Source organism: Phaseolus vulgaris, chromosome 4 (genome assembly GCF_000499845.2).
Source record: "Phaseolus vulgaris cultivar G19833 chromosome 4, P. vulgaris v2.0, whole genome shotgun sequence".
Classification (NCBI taxonomy): Eukaryota; Viridiplantae; Streptophyta; class Magnoliopsida; order Fabales; family Fabaceae; genus Phaseolus; species Phaseolus vulgaris.
Window position 1 is genome coordinate 45339122 of NC_023756.2, and position 18244 is coordinate 45357365.

General features: G+C 31.7%; 2 protein-coding genes across 3 annotated transcripts; one reads left to right on the forward strand and one right to left on the reverse strand.

Moving 5' to 3' along the window:
• The first annotated feature begins 2817 nt into the window (after positions 1–2817).
• Positions 2818–13879, forward strand: LOC137837949 (probable serine/threonine-protein kinase SIS8). 2 transcript variants are annotated; one of them, XM_068647133.1, is made up of 13 exons: positions 2818–4035; positions 5496–5936; positions 6340–6443; positions 6655–7874; positions 7967–8007; positions 8391–8459; positions 9681–9781; positions 11246–11324; positions 11436–11534; positions 11625–11693; positions 12095–12144; positions 12855–13031; positions 13404–13879. In XM_068647133.1, exons 1-13 carry the CDS (start codon positions 3547–3549, stop codon positions 13555–13557), a joined length of 3093 nt encoding a protein of 1030 aa, XP_068503234.1. In that variant the 5' UTR covers positions 2818–3546; the 3' UTR covers positions 13558–13879. The 2 variants fall into 2 exon arrangements, with proteins under 2 accessions (XP_068503234.1, XP_068503235.1); XM_068647134.1 differs by having other exon boundaries at positions 3814–4035; positions 5477–5936.
• A 782-nt stretch (positions 13880–14661) lies between these two features.
• LOC137837950 (ras-related protein RABA6b-like) lies at positions 14662–17878 on the reverse strand. Its single transcript, XM_068647135.1, has 2 exons — positions 17463–17878; positions 14662–15350 (listed from the first exon to the last, which is right to left on the reverse strand). Exons 1-2 carry the CDS (start codon positions 17687–17689, stop codon positions 14918–14920), a joined length of 660 nt encoding a protein of 219 aa, XP_068503236.1. The 5' UTR covers positions 17690–17878; the 3' UTR covers positions 14662–14917.
• Between the last annotated feature and the right edge of the window lie 366 nt (positions 17879–18244).

An 18244-nucleotide genomic window follows, 5' to 3' on the forward strand; every position in this document is an offset into this window, starting at 1 on the left:
GATGAAGACATAACATGAATACAACCATTGGTCAACATTAACAAAAATCAACACATATTATTTAATATCAAAATAATAAACCCTACTTATGACTTTTTCTTTCATTCTCCTACACACATTTTTTCTTTCTCTTTAACTTAATGCACTTTTTGTTGCCCTTTGCTGAGGGTTCTTCTTAATCATTTTTTTCGTTGCTGCAAATTAATGTTTTTAATTTAGTTTATCCAATCATAAAAAAATATCCAGTCATAAGTTAGGATTCTGGTTCAACTTTATAGATTTATATATATATATATATATATATATTTATTTTTTTGCTAAAAAAGAATGAAACCTTTATATATTGAAACTTTATTCATTTAAAAAAATATTATTAGAAAAATTATTAAAAAAAAACTAATTTGAGAGAAAAAAAGAATTGATCATTGACTACGTTAGATATTATTTTATAAAATGAAACCCTTATATATTGAAACTTTATTCATTTAAAAAAAAATATTACTAGAAAAGTTATTAAATAAAAACTAATTTGAGAGAAAAGAAATGATTATTGAATACTATTTTATAGACTAAAAAGTTATTAATATTTAAATTAATTTATAAATTTATAAATTAGTTTTTAGATTGGTATTTAATTAGTTAATTGATATCTAATTAAATGTCAATTTTAGAATTTAAAGTAGTTAGTAGTTAAAATCTTGTTAACTAATTAAATACAAATTTAAAAACTAATTTATAAATTTTATTAATAATAGAAACTACTTTAAATATTAATAATATTTTTAATTTCTAGTATAATATTTAATTTAATTGTGTAATTGATTTTTTTACTCTAAATTTTGTTTTTATTTATTTAAAAATAGTTTTTATTTGACATTAGTTATTGTAGTACTGGTGAAACTTTGTTATTAGAGTATAATTTTGTAAATTGGCAATAGATTAATCAGCATTAAAATTCTTCGTTAATTCATCTGCATGAAATAATTTATTATTCGGCTCTGATAATAAATAAAATGGAACTCAATTATGTACGAAATTCAATTGTTTTTCAACTGTATAAATATTCTTTTTATGTTTTTATAGTTCTTATGTTTTTCATTTTATGATTGCTTTATACCATAAAATGACTAATATTGGATATTAAAGTATAGAAAAATTATTCATACATAGACTTAAACATAAATGTTTTAATTTAAGTATTAACACATTAACGTATGTGCATCATGAAATAATTAATTAAACCCTCAACTAATTAAGAACAGTAATTAAGCATCTTCGTGCTGTATCGTTTATTTTTTCTGCAGGAAGAAAGTATATAAATAAACAAAATAAATAGTGTAAAATTGAAAGTTTGATGATGAATAATTTGGTAAAATTTTCTACTAAACTATTTTTGCACGACGATAATACTTATTTTATATAATTAACATAAATTTAAAATTCCTCAAAATAAAAATGTAAAAAGACCATGTTTTCTTATGTTAAAACCATTTTAATATATTTTTTTTAGCCCTAAGTATGTTTCAGGTTCCAACTTACTTTTGTTTTGAATACCAATAATTTTTTTTTCTTTAGATTGAATATTTAATAAATTAAAATTTTATTTTAAATCTCCTTCGTTATCTCTGTCAATTATATTGCTAATGCATCTTTAAGTTGTAATTGTTGATCAATTATTTGTATTAACTATATTTCGTTTCTTATATTGACCTAATAAGTCACCAAAAATTGGAGTTGTTACGATAAACAAAATATTGAAAATTAAAAGAAAAAAATTATAATATTTTTTAAAATTTTATGTACTGTTTTATTAATATATGAGTTTTGATCTAGTTTTTTATATTTTTTTTATGTGATGACAGATTATTGTTACTCGAGGTGTCAACTTAATTGAGATGTCAAGTTTGATATTTGCATGATAGCTTGTATAAAACAAATATTTTTTAAAATTTAAACCAGAATAAATATAAATAAAATTTATATTCATAAACTTAAACCACATTTTTAAATTTATTATGGATTTAATTTAAAAAATATTAAATATTCAAAACAAAAAATAGGTAATAGGAGAGTTTGAACATATTTAAGTTTATTGTTTTATGAACTTTTCTACTAAAAAGTAAGTAGTAGTAAAAGACTCATTACTTTTTGATCTGTCCAACACTAAAAATGGCAAATATAGAAAATAATTTACTTAGCCAAATGGAGTAGTGTTGAATTGAGTTATATGATTTACACCATGAAAGATGGTTAGTGACAAACAAAGTGGGAATTTTTTATTATTATTTATTATTATTATTATTATAATAGTTGTTGAAGAATGGTGAATGGTGAATGGTGAATATGGAAGCTTGAGCATGAAAGTGAGTTTTTGCTACTTCCACTTCAAAACCATTTTGTCCTCTTGTTGGAAAAAAGAGTGGCAAATATCACCAAAGACAAAAATTGGTTTTGCTTCAAATAACCAAAGGGATTTTTTTTTTTAATTATAAAGTATAATGCAGATGTTTGTGCATCCTCTTCATGAAAATAAATTTATTGACTTTTTTAACTACTTTCAACAAATATATTTGAAGTGATTTTTGATTAATTTACAATGTAAAAAGGTTCCTACATGTGCTGAAATCAAGTTTTCATCTTCCAGTTTGAGTGTCATGTTTGGTGTAAATTTCATAAATTTGAGGTGAATTTAGTTTTGTTCATTTCCAGTTCCTAAGAAGTAATTTTCAAAGGTCTAAAACCATGTTTTAAAATTTGAAAAGTATTGAACTTTGTGAAAAGTTAAACACAAAGTAAAGCTGTGTTCAATTTCATGGCATTTTGAGTTTGGAAACTAGAGGGTGAGAAGAAAGGAAGAAAGAAAAAACCAACAAGTGGTGTGTTTCATTGGTTGTTGTGTTTCCCACCAAGTTTACCTTTTTCTGGGTCCTTCAAATCCTTCTGCCCCTCTACTCAAGTGGGTCATCCTTTGTGGCCCCTACTACTTCTTCCACTTGTTGTTTTTTCTCTCTCTTTCTCTCTACTCTATTTACAATTTACCCTTTTAATGTTCTCTTAAACACTCCACCCTCCTTCTATTTTTGTGCTAGAAAGATCCATCTTTCTCAATCTGGGGTGCTCAGTGATTCTCGTTTTTTTTCCTCTTTCTGCTTCCTAAAGATGATGATGATGAGGATGTGTGGAGTGGTGTAATAGTGTTACAGAACATTTGAAGTTGGTGGAGTTGAGGCTGCACATGTTTAATTCAGTTGGTGTATTTTCTGAGACTCTCAACAGTGTTTATCTGTTGTTACCTGGGGTAAAGGAATCTGCTCCATTTCAATCCAAGGCATCTGGATCGCCTTGATTGGGCAAGGGTTGAAAAAGGGTACTGTTGTTTGATTTGGTATTTATTTGGGTTTAAAGAGCCAGCAAAAAAAAAAAAAGCTTTTTCTTTAATGGTTCTTCTTCTATGAGAAAGTGATTTGGATTTCATGCTTGGTCCAAGATCATTATGGAGGTGTTTCCACTTCTCTAGCATTCAGTGCTTTTGCTCAGTGGAAAGATATGAAGAACCTTCTTAAGAAGCTTCACATCATGTCTAACCGATCAGAGAATGAACAAGGGTCTTCTTCATCCAAGGGCAGCAAGTCCAATATTGGTTCATCTTCCAAGAAGATTTTGCGCTCAAAGCCCACTCAAAGTTCTGAGCAAAAGCCCTTATCTGGGCTCTCCAGTTGGTTGCATTCAGTTGCCAATAGGCAGAGTCCTAGTCCTCCTCCATCTTTGAGCCAGGCAGGGGGCGTGAGAATGGAGGCATCTGATGCAGTGAGCAGTGGTGGTTTGGATGTTGTGTCAGATTCAGCTAGGCTTGATTCAGAGTCTAGTGCTTCCAGGGATCCTGAAGTGGAGGAAGAGTATCAGATACAGTTGGCTTTAGAGCTGAGTGCAAAGGAGGATCCTGAGGCTGTGCAGATTGAAGCTGTTAAGCAGATCAGTTTGGGATCTTGTGACCCTGGTTATACACCAGGTGAAGTTGTGGCCTACCGGTATTGGGTAAGTCACTTCATTCACATTCTTCTTGTTTTCATGCTGCTGCTGGAAGAAAAGTCATTGGAAGTCGTAAGTTTGATAATCAGGTCATTCTTAGCGGAAATATGATTATGCGAGACTTCTAGAATTTTGAAAAGATTTTCAGATGTGTAGATTGGTACTTCATTCTTCATTGGCATTGTTTGGACTATGAAGTTTTAATTAGGGGTATAGATCTTAGCATGAAGATGAATGAAGAGAAAAGAAAAATGGAAGAAAGGGTATGAGACTGTATTTACATCACATGCGATTGCACTTATTCATGTGGGGTTTTTCCTTTGACCTTTCTTACCCTTTTGGAATGACACGGATAGCAAATCGTGATAGTTGGTAGAATTTGGACACTGTTAAATATATTAGTAGCATTCTGAACTATGCTTTTAGGGTGGAAATTCTAACATCATTCGGCATCAGCTGTATTTCTTGAGAAGTGATGTTTAAATCAAGGCAAAGGTGCATTGCATCCTTGCAGTATGGACTAATCTGGCGTACAACCTGGATATTAATAATGGTTTAGAATATAACAAATTGATTGGCTTCTCGATACGAAAATAAGGGAAAATTTCATTTGGATTTTAGAGTTGAAGTTATGTTTAAATACTGAGACCAAAATATGATTCTTTCAATAGAAGTTTAAGGTCTTTGGCCCTTGAATAAAGGAAAAACTTATTTCTCTTAAGATTCTGAAACCACTCTGATAAAATGATGGACATAATGTTATAAATGTTATGAACCATTTACCAGTCCTTTTCACCTAGCAACTTAAGCTTTGAGGGATGTTTGGTTCATGACAGAACAAACTTATATTGTCTAGACTTTGATTTGCAGCCCTAATACGATAAATTTCAGCAAAAGTAGGTGGGCTTGTGCATTATCAATGCATCTAGCTCAAAGGGTTCGGGTGAGGGGCTGCGGTAGATATGTAAGAGACCATTTGTGTCTTCACCTAATTACTTAAGCTTTTGGAATAATTGGTCCATGACACATTAATCAGAGAAATAATATTAATTCTTATTTACATAACTTGCATATAGGTCTTTTCTTGTTCAAATGCCTCTTAAATTGTTTAGTGTCCAATCCTTTAGTCATACAAAATGTTTGTATAGAATGTTGCTAGCCTGGTATACTTTGCTGGGATGGTTTCCATAGAGCTTATGCATTTGGAATTATTAGTGTTATTCTAAGCTTTTTATGAGATCTTTGGTTATAGACTTGGAGTCACGGTTGTCCTTTTATAGAGATAATTGCAGATCTTTTTTAGTATTTACATAGATTGATATATATTGTTTTAGATGATGCATGCATTAAACGGTTGTTATATAAGGAACTTACTCCTATGTGTCATCTGGTTAGTTGACCCTATTTGTCCTACTTATATTCCTTTCTAACTTATCTCATATCGTAGATTTATCCGTGCTTCACAGAATTACAATGCTCTTGGTTATGATGACAAGATCTTGGATGGTTTCTACGATCTGTATGGGAACTTAACTGAGTCAAAGCCTACAAGAATGCCTTCCCTTGAAGATTTGCAACTGCAAGGAACATCAATCTCAGGTAGTGGTTCGTGCGAAGCTGTCTTGGTCAATAGGGCTGCTGATTCAAATTTGTTGAAACTTGTGCAAAAGGCCCAGGAGTTGACTGGCAGATCAAGTTCAGATATTGAAGTTATAGATAGCAATTTGGTTCGCAAGCTTGCAATATTTGTGGCTGACTATATGGGTGGACAAGTTGGAGATCCTGAAAGTATGACAAGAGCATGGAGGAGTCTTAGTTACAGTCTCAAAGCAACCCTTGGTAGCATACTTTTGCCACTTGGTTCTCTGACTATTGGATTGGCTCGGCATCGGGCATTGTTGTTTAAGGTATTTATCCCACCAGTTTTGTTTTGTGGTTTGAGTTTCAATTAGGAATTATCCCATGTATTAGTTGATAGAAGGCTCTAATGAAAGGTGTTGTTAGGTTTACACCAAAAAAGTTGTTAGAATATATCAAGATTCAAGAGAAGGATCAATTTTGGGTGAACTACACAAACTCTGATGTCTTTATTATATTCTCTTACTTCTTAGTACTTCACAATTTTACTATACATTTATGATATAACAACAAAAGCTTTTTCCTGTTGGTTTGGGCTGTGTATATGGATCAAGCACGTTATTATGTCTAATATAGCATAATTTTTATGTTTGTGAACTTTCTCTATTCTCTGATGTATTTTCCAATGAGTCCTGGTAAGCAGTAAAAAATATTGATTTATAATAAATGTAGGTTCTAGCTGATAGTTTGGGCATCCCATGCCGGTTGGTGAAGGGGCTGCAATATACAAGTTCCGACAACGTGGCTATAAACTTTGTCAAGATTGATGATGGAAGGTAACTTTCATTAGTTTTTATTATAGTATTGGCAAGTACGCAGAATCTTTTTGTTTATAATTATCTACACATTGCCAATGCCATTGAGATATTATCTGTCATCAATTTTCTATTGGATAGAAAACACACGGAATGGCGTCTCTCAATGTTTTGTGTCATATTGTCCTAGGATAGAAGCTGTATTTTAACATGTGCTTGATTTGAATTTCAGGGAATACATTGTTGATCTAATGGCAGATCCTGGAACACTTATTCCATCTGATGCAACTGGATCACAGATAGAGTGCGATGAATCTTCCTATGTGGCCAGTCCTTCATCTAGAGACCCTGATTCCTCACATGTAGCATCATCCAGCAGTGGTGTTGGAAGTTCATACGAAGAAACTTTGGATTTGGGGATGTTGGACAAAGGAAACAGATCAAAACATATAGGTAAATTATCTGATGTAAGCGTGCCCTCTACGGGAAAGGAAGAATCAATAAGACCCTTGTTTGAATTTAAAAGCCCTCACAATGTTGAGAAGATCGCGGAGCAGGAAGCTCCTGGCAGACCTAATCATCCACATGTACATGCAAGATCTCCATCTTGGACTGAAGGGATCAGTTCTCCTGCAGTACGTAGGATGAAAGTCAAAGATGTTTCTCTATACATGATTGATGCTGCAAAGGAAAACCCTCACTTAGCCCAGAGACTTCATGACGTTTTACTTGAAAGTGGTGTGGTTGCTCCTCCAAATCTATTTTCTGAAATTTATGATGATGACTCAGGTTCCTCAACTGAGGCCTACTTTCCAACAGAAGAAAATGATGAACCTAAGCAGGGAAGTGGACAGAAAGAAGCTGAGCTTGATGGTAATCTCTTTCATGCTCGAGTTTTGCCTCCTTTGGCTCACAATAGAGTTCAGAGCAAAGCAAGTTCTAGTGATCAGGTAGAGCATTCTAAACCTGTAGAAGGTTTAGGAATCAACCTTCCTCTTTATACAAGGGAACCAGCTGTACAGCATATACCATCTCAGGTAAAATATGGTCAAAATGTTGCTGCTGCTGCAGCTGCCGCCGCTGCTGTTGTTGCATCTTCTATGGTAGCTGCGGTGGCAAGATCTAGCATTGACTCAAACATAGATCTTCCAGCAGCAGCAGCTGCTACTGCTACTGCTGCAGCTGTAGTAGCAACAACTGCTGCTGTCAGTAAACAGTATGAACAAGGCAGTCGAAGCGATGGAGATACAGACAGTGCTGGTTATGACCTGAAGGGTAGTGGTGATGGAGAACATATAGCTTTAGGAGCAAATTCAGAAGCTGACCGAAGATCTGATAGATCAGTATTAAGTAATGATAGCACAAAATCTGACTCTGCATTAGATGATCAGGATGTTGCTGAGGTTGACATTCCGTGGGAGGAAATCTCCCTCGGTGAGCGTATTGGACTTGGTATTAACTGTACTTTCTTCTATAAGATCTGATTACATTCTTTTCTTAGATGGTAGGTACTATTTATCTGGTTTTGCACGTTTGACATGCAGGATCATATGGGGAGGTGTATCGTGGTGAATGGCGTGGAACTGTGAGTTTCTTATATTCTTGAACTTGAATCTATTGATATTGTTATTTTCACCAAGGCATGTGTTATCCAACTTTATTTTACTATTATCCTTTTTTAAAAATGAAATAAACAGTGTCAAGACTTATTACTGATGCACTTGCACCTGGGTATGTGCTACAAATTATGAAATGTAATCTTTTTTTTAATTGAATGTCTGTGCCAATGCCAAGAATTCTTGGGCTTTAGTTGCATTCTGATCTGAACAAAATATTTTTTTTTTGCAATATTTACTACTAGCTCACTTCACATTTTATTATTGTCTGTATTGTTAGGATAATTTTCTGCTATATTATAGATTATAGAATTCTTACACCTACAGTACATTTCTGCTTTTTGGTTCGTAGGAAGTTGCTGTAAAGAGATTTCTAGATCAAGATATATCTGGTGAATCACTTGAAGAGTTCAAAACTGAAGTACGCGCCATCTCTACTTCCCCACTGTATTTCTTTTGGATTGTTTACTCATTTTTGCAGTGTGATCTAGTGGTTTATGTTTTCAGTTGCTTGCATTGATGTGATTTGTGTGCTTCACCTTCTTAACAACATATAATAAGGCTGCAAATTCTTTTGTTAAGATTACTAAACTTTTCACTTTTCTAGTCTAATTTGAAAATTGTTGTATACTTCGATTAGTGTGGATTTTAGCTTTTGCTTTAAAATATGAGTATTGGTTCAATTTAATTTCCGCTTTGTTTACAGATTTGCTAATTTATTCAAATCCTAATTCCTCAGGTGAAATTTAAAAGTTTTCAGTGTAGAACTCCCTAAACTATTACAAGGTTTATGTTTCTATTTACCAAATAGATCAAAAGTCATCCCAAGGTTGATGAAGTCTTGTGAGAGGGTTAAGAACACGGGACATAAACACGAAGATAAAGAAATAAAATTTCATTAATAATCCAAATTAGAGATTCAGGAATTAGAATTATATTGTAATTCACCCTACCCTAACAAAAAGGGTAAAGCTAGACACAGAGAAAATAGAAGCAAAAATAAAGAAAAGGGACCCCTTGAAGAGACTTGAGTTTCCACCCTTTTTGTCCTTCCCACCATACCTTAGCTTTTGGAGAGATGATGAATGCTCTTAAAAGTGAGTGAAAAATATCAAAATACCCCAAATTCTTTCTTTAATCCTATTTATGTATGATGGTCTAGATGTCCAGGCTCAATGCTTTCAAAAGCTTTAATCCTTTAAAACTCCAATTTTTCATCTTTATTTGTTAACTTAAAGTATAAAGAAAATATTGAAAATAAATAAAAATTCTTAGTAAATTTTACAGATTATCTCTTTCACTCTAGTTTTCTAAAATTTATTTTGTTCAAAGCACACTAATTTTAAATTCAACATTAGTGGCTTAAAATCCCTTTGAATATAAAAGGAAAAATTAGATAATCCAAGAGAATATCTATTTTCTACTTTCTTTATTTATGAGAATACCTTATGTTTCTCCTCTGTTGATAAACTCATTTGTTTTGTTCTGCTATTTTTTCTGATGTATATTCAGATACTTCACAATGTGTCAGATTAGAACCACTTTCTGTGATTTTCATGAAGTTAATGTGCATTTTTACTTTGAATGCCAACACTATTGTATAAATTAAATTCCAGAAAGCTTATGATATTAATTTCAATAGGTCAAAATAATGAAAAGATTGAGGCATCCAAATGTTGTTCTCTTCATGGGAGCAGTAACTCGACCTCAAAATCTTTCAATTGTTACTGAATTTCTTCCCAGGTACTTCAAATTCTTGATTTCTCAGTGATTCATTAGTTATGTGGGATTGTTTATAGTCAAATTGAATTTTTTCCAGAAATTGATATTTCCCTCCTTTGAAATTGTACTGCATGAAATTTTTTGTATCTCTATAGGAGAATGTTTTGACAAACTTCTCTATAACATTTTTAGAAAATTGAAAGAGATAAAACGAGCTAAAATTAGCATATACATTGGTTAAAAATAAGAATTTAGAGAAACTGTATTAGAGAACTTCTGCAAATTGGCTTATGGAGAAACTCATTTCACTTTTTCACATTCTTCTCTTCTGTTCTTCCCAAATTTGTTTACTAAATGATGTGGGCAAGTGGCATATAGCCCTAATGCTAATTGGAAAGAAATAGCTAAACTTGCTGAGATTTAGTGATTTATTTGTTTTTTAATAATCCTGAATTGCATATTCTGATAGATGAATATTCTACACATGCATTTTCAAACTTTTTGTATACAGTTTTACATCTCATTTATTTAAACCTAACTTGTCTTCTGTCACATGTATGAATAATGACATAACTTTTGTGTTCAAATTTTATTAATTTGGATCCTTACAACTTCCTTTACCCTTGTGTTTCCACAGGAAATTTGACAATTTACAAGACATTCAAATGCATTGAATTTTAAGACCATTTAAATTTATTGAATTTTAATTTTTTCGTCTGGATAAAGTATTTCAATTACCACCAAATACACAAATTATTTAAATATCAATTAATAATTAAAAAATATCAATATTGATGATATTTTTTAGTTGATCTTGGTTGATTTTATTTTTTGGTCAAATTTTGTCAAGATTTTTCAACTGACATTGATGAAGTTTTGTTATCGATTGAGTCGACCAACACTTTTTTGTCGACTTTTCAGTTGATGTCAGTTGAAAAATCCCTCCAAGTGACATTGATAAAAAGCAATTGTAGTTAACATTGGCTGCAATTTTTTCTAAACAACATTAAAAAAGTTCTAACAAGTTATTGACAAAGAATAACACTATAATAAAAACAAATAATCACTACAAACATTGACAAACAAAATAAGCAAGATAGACATCAATTTGTATCTGCCAAAAAACAACCTCCTTGCCCCAACCAAAATCAAGTTGAGGAGAAAATATAAAAATAGAAAACATGAACTTGAGAGTATGAAGAAATTTGAATTCTTATTTTTTAGGTGGAATTTGAAATTCTCTAATTTTCTATTAATCCCATTACTAATAAAATTCTAAAATTTCAATTTCTTTTAACTATCATTACCCAAACAACATATTTTGTCACAAAGCATTTCAGATTTTCTATAAGGATGGATTATCCTCTTAAAATCCTCTATCTAAAACACTACTATGGTATTTATTTAATGTGATTGATTAATACTTTTGGAGGGCTTTTTTGTTTTTCTTTCTTCAATTACTGAGATCTAGATTATCTTCTGCAGAGGAAGTTTGTATAGATTGCTTCATAGACAAAACAATCAATTAGATGAGCGAAGGCGTTTGAAAATGGCTATTGATGCTGTAAGATTTATTGTCTTTCATTGATGCATCACTGATTAGAAAGGAACTGCTAATTTGCTATAACCAACCTGTAAAGCTCATTTGATATAATTTGTTTCTTTTGAATCTCAGGCTCGAGGTATGAACTATTTGCACAACTGCACTCCAGTGATAGTGCATCGGGATTTGAAGTCCCCAAATCTTCTCGTTGACAAAAATTGGGTTGTGAAGGTGCAATCTATTTTCATGATAAAAAATTGTTGGTATCATGGAGGATGCTTTGTGTTGACTTTGATGATGTTTGATTTGTCTGTTGAATAGGTATGTGATTTTGGCTTATCACGGATGAAGCATAGCACATTCCTTTCTTCCAGATCAACTGCAGGAACAGTAAGCTATCTTAAAACTCTATTCATTTCAGCTTATTTATTCTTTCATCCCTTTGCTTGCATGGTTGTTCACTGTGTTAAATGTTTAATTGAAGTCATGCCTTATATGCACCTGTACATACACATACAATAGTGTAAAGTGTTCATGAATGCAATATCAGAATAAAACACATCACATTATAAGGCAGGTAAATGCTGGTTAGTGTTTCAGCCAGCGATATTCATCTATGTGTATGGTTGTCTCTTTTTCCACGTGACGTATTTATCATAGGTTTTTTCTTTATTTGAGCATTTCCTATGCATTCAATTCTTGCATTGCCATTCTTTTTACGTCTCATCTTATCAATAAAAGATTGTCCAGCTAAATATATTAGTTAATCCATTTTTCATATCATGTTTTAGGCTGAGTGGATGGCTCCCGAGGTGTTGAGAAATGAACCTTCAAATGAGAAGTAATTTTTTTACTCAAGTTTGTCATTGTTATTATTTTTTATTGTTATTTATCTGTTACTATTGTTGTTGTTATTGTTATTATGCCGGAGGGGTACAAGGTGCAGTTGCATCCTTTCTCTTCTTTCAACTCCTCCTTTACTTAAAATTGCCACTAAATGATATGCTGCATACTTGTACCACATGTGTAGGCTTGTTAAGAAACAACTATTTTTTTGCATTGTTATACAATAAATCTTTGGCAAGTAGTAACTATCTATTTTTGCATTGTTATATGGATAATTTCTCATGAAGAAAGCTTGTTGGAGTCCTTGATATTCTAGGTGTTGTCTTTCTGCCCTGTTGCCATTTTTCACGATTTTATTTAATGGTTTCCTAAGAAAAAAAAGCTAAATGTTGCGGTATTGTGCAATGTCTGTTGCATACAGTTGAAGCAAAATACCTGCTCTTTCAAGGGTGTTTTGTGTATCCTTTGATATGGTATTGAATAGGGTTTTATATACGTATTACTGTCATTTTCAAACTTGTTAGGCCCAAGATTTTCTCTTAGCTTCCTTTCATTGTTGTAGTTACCTTTTTCCTCTATTTAATACAATATTCTTTCATCAACAAGAAATATTTGAAGCTTGTTTACTTGTTCATATTGGCTTTACCACTTTTTAAAAACCCTTCATGGTTTTATGATGCTAATAAGGTGTGATCCAATATCTAGGTGTGATGTATATAGCTTTGGGGTCATATTATGGGAGCTCTCTACTTTGCAGCAACCCTGGGGTGGAATGAATCCAATGCAAGTTGTTGGTGCTGTGGGTTTCCAGCATCGCCGTCTTGACATTCCTGATGATGTAGACCCTACCATAGCAGACATTATCCGGAAATGCTGGCAAACGTGAGTAAACTTTTCATTCTAAAATGTTTCTAAACTTTTGGTGCATTTTTTTCATGACAGCATTTGCTACATATGTTGGTTTGCTTTGTCTGAAATAAACTAATCTCGGAAAACATGTTCATGTATTATGAAATTGAACACGGTTTTTAATAACTTTATTGACAAGTGACTGCAATCAGCTGGTGTGTGCATCACTATATAAGGTTACCAGGTAAAACAATAGTAGGAATGATATGATTCAAATGTTATCTTGTTGCATAGTGATACGTAACATGAAAACTTTTATAAAAAAAAAACCAAGTGATCTTACATGGATGTGTCTTGAAAATTTTCTATTTTGCTTAATTGGGTGTTTTTCTTTTTGTATTATAGAGATCCAAAGTTGAGACCTACATTTGTGGAAATATTGGCGGCTCTGAAGCCATTACAGAAGACAATTTTTAGCTCTCAAGTGCCTCGACCAAGTGCATCGGGGAAGCATGAGAAGGGTCAGTCATCGCGTGTTGTAGAAGACACAGCAAGATAGGAAACAATCATACAACTAACCAAATCTTTGTTCATTTTGCTGCTGAAAAGGTGGAGAACAAGTTGTCAAGTTGTATAGAATTTTTTGCAATGAAAAAAGTGAGTGGTTGAAGCCATCACCTTACTTACATTATTGTCCAACTTGTGATTCTTTCCACTCTTGTTTCTTTCCTTTTTACTTTCTCTCATTGTTTTCTCTTTTGTTGTTGGTTTTCCTTTTGCAATCTGCAAGTGCAGTCATTGTCAGGTTGTCCCATTTGTTTGTACGCAATTCTTTTGTAATTGTGGTAATATCAATTCTCAATTTTGCTGTCCATAAATAATTATGAAATTTTGCAGCTGTAACTTTTAACAGTTTAAGAAAGATGCACAAGGAGTGAAAAGTTGTTCAAATGCCTTAAATTTTGTGTGCATAGTTTGAGTGTGCCAAAAGTTTTCCCTCACACTGCATATCTAGGATGTGAAAGGACAAAACTAATACTTAGGTGTTCATATTTAATATAACTTTGTGGTGTTTTCTTATACCAGAATTAAACCTTTACTTCCATAGCATGTTGGTTTTCAATAAGGTTGAATATGTTTTTGTCTATCTACTAACACGAAATTGATTTTCGTCTCTAGTCCAAACTTTAGACTATCTAGACATTTGTAGTGTGTAAATGATTGAAATGAGTCATTTTATATGTGAAATGATTGTTAATTCTTTTCAAAGATCATTAGTTTTTTCCAAATTTTGTTGTTTTGATAACAGATTGATGTCTATTATAACTACTTCTAATGAATTAATAAGGTGAAAATTTAAATTGAATCAATTTTACAAACAAAAGGATCTATTTCGATTATTTTCATAGTACAAACACTTAGATGATTTAAAGTTACGACTAAGAAAATCAATTTCGTCTAAAAAAAACATATTTAACCATTTTCGATATAATTTGTTATGAGACAAATTACTAATATGAAATTTTGATTATGAAGAAAAAGTATATAAAAAAAAGAACCCAAGTTGTATCCAACCTACATTTCTTGTCCTTGTTTTAGAGAAATTTAAAACAAATCTTCCATTAAATTTGGAGGTTAGCATGAGGTAAAATGAACTCACATATAAAAGAAAATCATTTAATAAAGTTCTCTATTTTTTAATGTGATCTGACACAGAAAATGCGAATCTAGTATCTGTACATAAAAGGGGATCGATGAAATAATTCATCACTTAGGAAAAAACTAACACTACCACAAGATCATACATACATATATCACATATGAACTAAAAGGAAAGTGGAGAAACTAATGGGAAGAATCAACAGCTGAATGATCAAAGACTCTTGCAAAATACCAAAACTTCATCATGTAAGCTATAATCATGAACAACAATAATTAGGTTGTTTAGTAGCAGTGACTTCATCAGCTATATGGATTTCCTTCCCATTAGGAAGATTCAATGATGTGCCATTCATTTTGATTTCCAAACTTTTGTGGCTTATGATGTCATGAATCTTGGTGATCATTTCTATGAATGCTTCCTCAACATTCTGATTCTGCAGAGCAGAGGTTTCCATGAAGCATAACCTTTCTGTTTCTGCATACCCTTTTCCTTCTTCTTTCTCAACTTCCCTTGATTGCACCAAATCACACTTGTTTCCCACCAAAACAACCACCATGTCATCTCCTCCAAACTCTCTCAACTCATGAAGCCATTTTCTTACATTCACAAAAGTTGCTCTCTTGGTTATGTCATACACCAGCATTGCCCCCAAGGCTCCTCTGTAGTATGAACTTGTGATAGCCCTAAACCTACCACATAATTGTTCACAGGTATTTCAGAATCAGATATCAGAACAAAATTATATGAGTACACTGGTATGTAAATTCAATCAAGAAAATCCAATCAAAATAGTCAAAAACATATTCTTAATATTTTCAGATCCAAATCAAGCAAGAAAATGATGTTAGTGCTTCCACACCTTTCTCAATCTCATCATTCAAATTGATCAATGAAGCAAGGTGCATTGGTTTGCCAACTTTTCAATTATGCTAGAGGAGATAAATCATTTTTAGCTAATACACTTAATTTTAAAGTTTCATTAAGTCTTTCTAATTCCAACTCTGTTCAAAATTTGACTTAAATTTCTTTTCAAAGTTAGGTTTGGTAATAGTCAATTCAGATATAAATGTATTAGGTTATATTAAGTGAGCCAAACAGCATCTCAACAAATCCAAACACTTTTTTTTATAACAGAAAATCAGGAAGTCAATGAGAATTTTTGTGGAGTTATAATTATTGTTTTTTGCCATTTTAATAGTATTCATAATAATTATGCTCAAGATTTTGTATAAAAAGTGAGAATGTTATTAGATGTTTTTATCTTTAGAGAAATGAGATTATATTTAAAATAGAGAAAATTAATTTATTGAGAAGAAACTTGAAATACTAAAAGTATATGTAGTTCTAGGAGAAACAAATGTAATTGAACTTAAAATTTTAATTCTTTTAAAGTGAGAAACAATTTACAGCAAACTAAAAATTTTCAAATGTTAGTTTTCTTTAAAAGAGATCACATAGTATAAGAGTTTTTTTCCTACAAACTAAGTGCATCTACTTTTCTTTGACATCAATTCAAACATTAAATTTGCTTAAACCTAACTACTTTTTCTTTTCTTTTTGTTGTCTTAGAAAAGTAGAGGCCAAAAGTAATTTTTCAAGTGTTTGCTTTAGAAGAAAGCAACCAAGTCTTCCACAACTCAATGATCAACAAGTGTTCATTTTATGGGCATTTTTTTTTATATAAACCCTAAAAGATACATGTAAATCCTATGTTGAATTCAACCATGATCATCTCAGTGTATCAAATGTGTTTAGGCCCCACATAGAAGGATTTCTAGATATTTCTTCCACACCCAAAACCTAATCTATATTCAATTAATCCATGACTCAGTAAAGAAGAATTATGAGATATTAAATTCAAACTTCATTATCATTATTAAATAACAATAAAACTATACTCAATTGGCACCCCTCTGAATTTTTCATTGATCTTTTAAAGTGATCAAATCCAAAAGCATAAATTATTTTTAAAGTTTCTTTAGAAAAAATTGCTGTGAATATTTTTGTCTCTTTATCTTTCTCTTTACCTACTAACACAAATATTTTGTCTCTTTCATCACCATACAAATGGCAAAGAGTCATAGGAAGCTAACAAAAATGCAGCCAAGAGAACAAGGTGGTGGGACATGATTTTGTGGGAAAGTAGATAAGGCAAGGAACTGAAAAGTGGCAAAAAAAATTGAAATTAATTAGTCTAATATAATAAAGTCAAATTAATTTTATTCATTAAATTCTTCTAGACTAAGCATACCCCAAACACCGACTTTGAATTTGAAAATCCCAGTTGGAAAACAAAAAACCTTAAAATTTCATTGAAAAAGAAATTGAAAACTGAAATGAAACCAACACCAAGAAGGAGACAAAATCCCAAAACACCATGCAACTGAGTTCTGCATCTTCTGCTCTCTGCATTCTGCTGCTTCAAAAGGGTTGTTTTCTTTCTATTTCTTGATTACCCCAAGAATTTGGTTAACCACAAAAACAAAACTTTAACACAGTTTTCCAATCAAAATTAAAAATTTACTCAGATAATCTATAGAATCATGCATTAAAGTTACATGGATTACATAAAAATTCAATTTTTACCAAAAGAAACAGCAGTGTTCAAAATTTTGTTCCAACCACTCAATTTGGTTTGCCAAGATCATGAAGACAGATTGAAAGAAAGAGACAAAGAGAGTAGAGAAAGAAAACAAGACAAGAGATAAAGTGATGATGAACAGTTAATTATGCAGACATGAACACAGTGATTGGTTGGAAGTGGTTGGAAAAGAAATCAAAGTTGATGAGTTTTTGGTTACCTTTCTTGGCCGGCAGTGTCCCATATCTGTGCTTTGATGAGCTTTTCCATGACTTTGATGTTTCTGTATGCAAACTCAACACCTATGGTTGGCTTGGAATCCAACCTGAATTCATCTTTTGCAAATCTTGATATCAGATTTGTCTTCCCAACTCCTGAGTCTCCAATCAGAACAGCTTTGAAAAGGTAATCACACTGCTCATCAAATGCATCATCAGCCACAGCCATGTTTATAATTTGTCTGTGAAAATCTCAATGACCCTTTATCTGTTCCTCAACCCTTCTTCACAGAGTCAAATCAGAAGAAACAAAACTATGGAGGATTGAAGCTTCTGATGAAGCATATATATATGGCACTGACAAGGAAGAAGGTTGTTAATAAAAGGGTTGCAGAGTCATGTCATGATCATAAAACAGTGTGCAATTATATGGTATTAATAACTTACCATGCATATACAGTTAACAGAATATTATAATAGAGATTCTGATAATTAATAATTACTAATTAATAAAGATGTGATATATATACATTATTTTATGTTTGCATTTATTTATATTTATTATTATGACATGTAATAATAATAATAATGAGAAAAAAGATATAGAAAATGTTGTATGAATTAATTATGGTATAATGAGAAAGAGTTTGCTTAGTTTTATGAGGTATTCAAATTTATTTTTGTAATTAATATAAAAAATTATATTAAATGCATATACACATGGTATTAATATGAATTTATGAATTTCAATTAAAATTTTGCTTTTTATATATATGCTCTTTAC

What these genes read in the sequence shown, in the direction of transcription:
- LOC137837949 (XM_068647133.1), top strand. Translation starts at nt 3,547, where the DNA reads ATGAAGAACCTTCTTAAGAAGCTTCACATCATGTCTAACCGATCAGAG. An exon ending in AATGAACCTTCAAATGAGAA is followed by an intron (nt 12,145 to 12,854) that starts GTAATTTTTTTA and finishes TCCAATATCTAG; the next exon opens with GTGTGATGTATATAGCTTTG. An exon ending in ATCCGGAAATGCTGGCAAAC is followed by an intron (nt 13,032 to 13,403) that starts GTGAGTAAACTT and finishes TTTGTATTATAG; the next exon opens with AGATCCAAAGTTGAGACCTA.
- LOC137837950 (XM_068647135.1), bottom strand. Translation starts at nt 17,689, where the DNA reads ATGGCTGTGGCTGATGATGCATTTGATGAGCAGTGTGATTACCTTTTC. An exon ending in GACACTGCCGGCCAAGAAAG is followed by an intron (nt 15,351 to 17,462) that starts GTAACCAAAAAC and finishes ATTATGTGGTAG; the next exon opens with GTTTAGGGCTATCACAAGTT.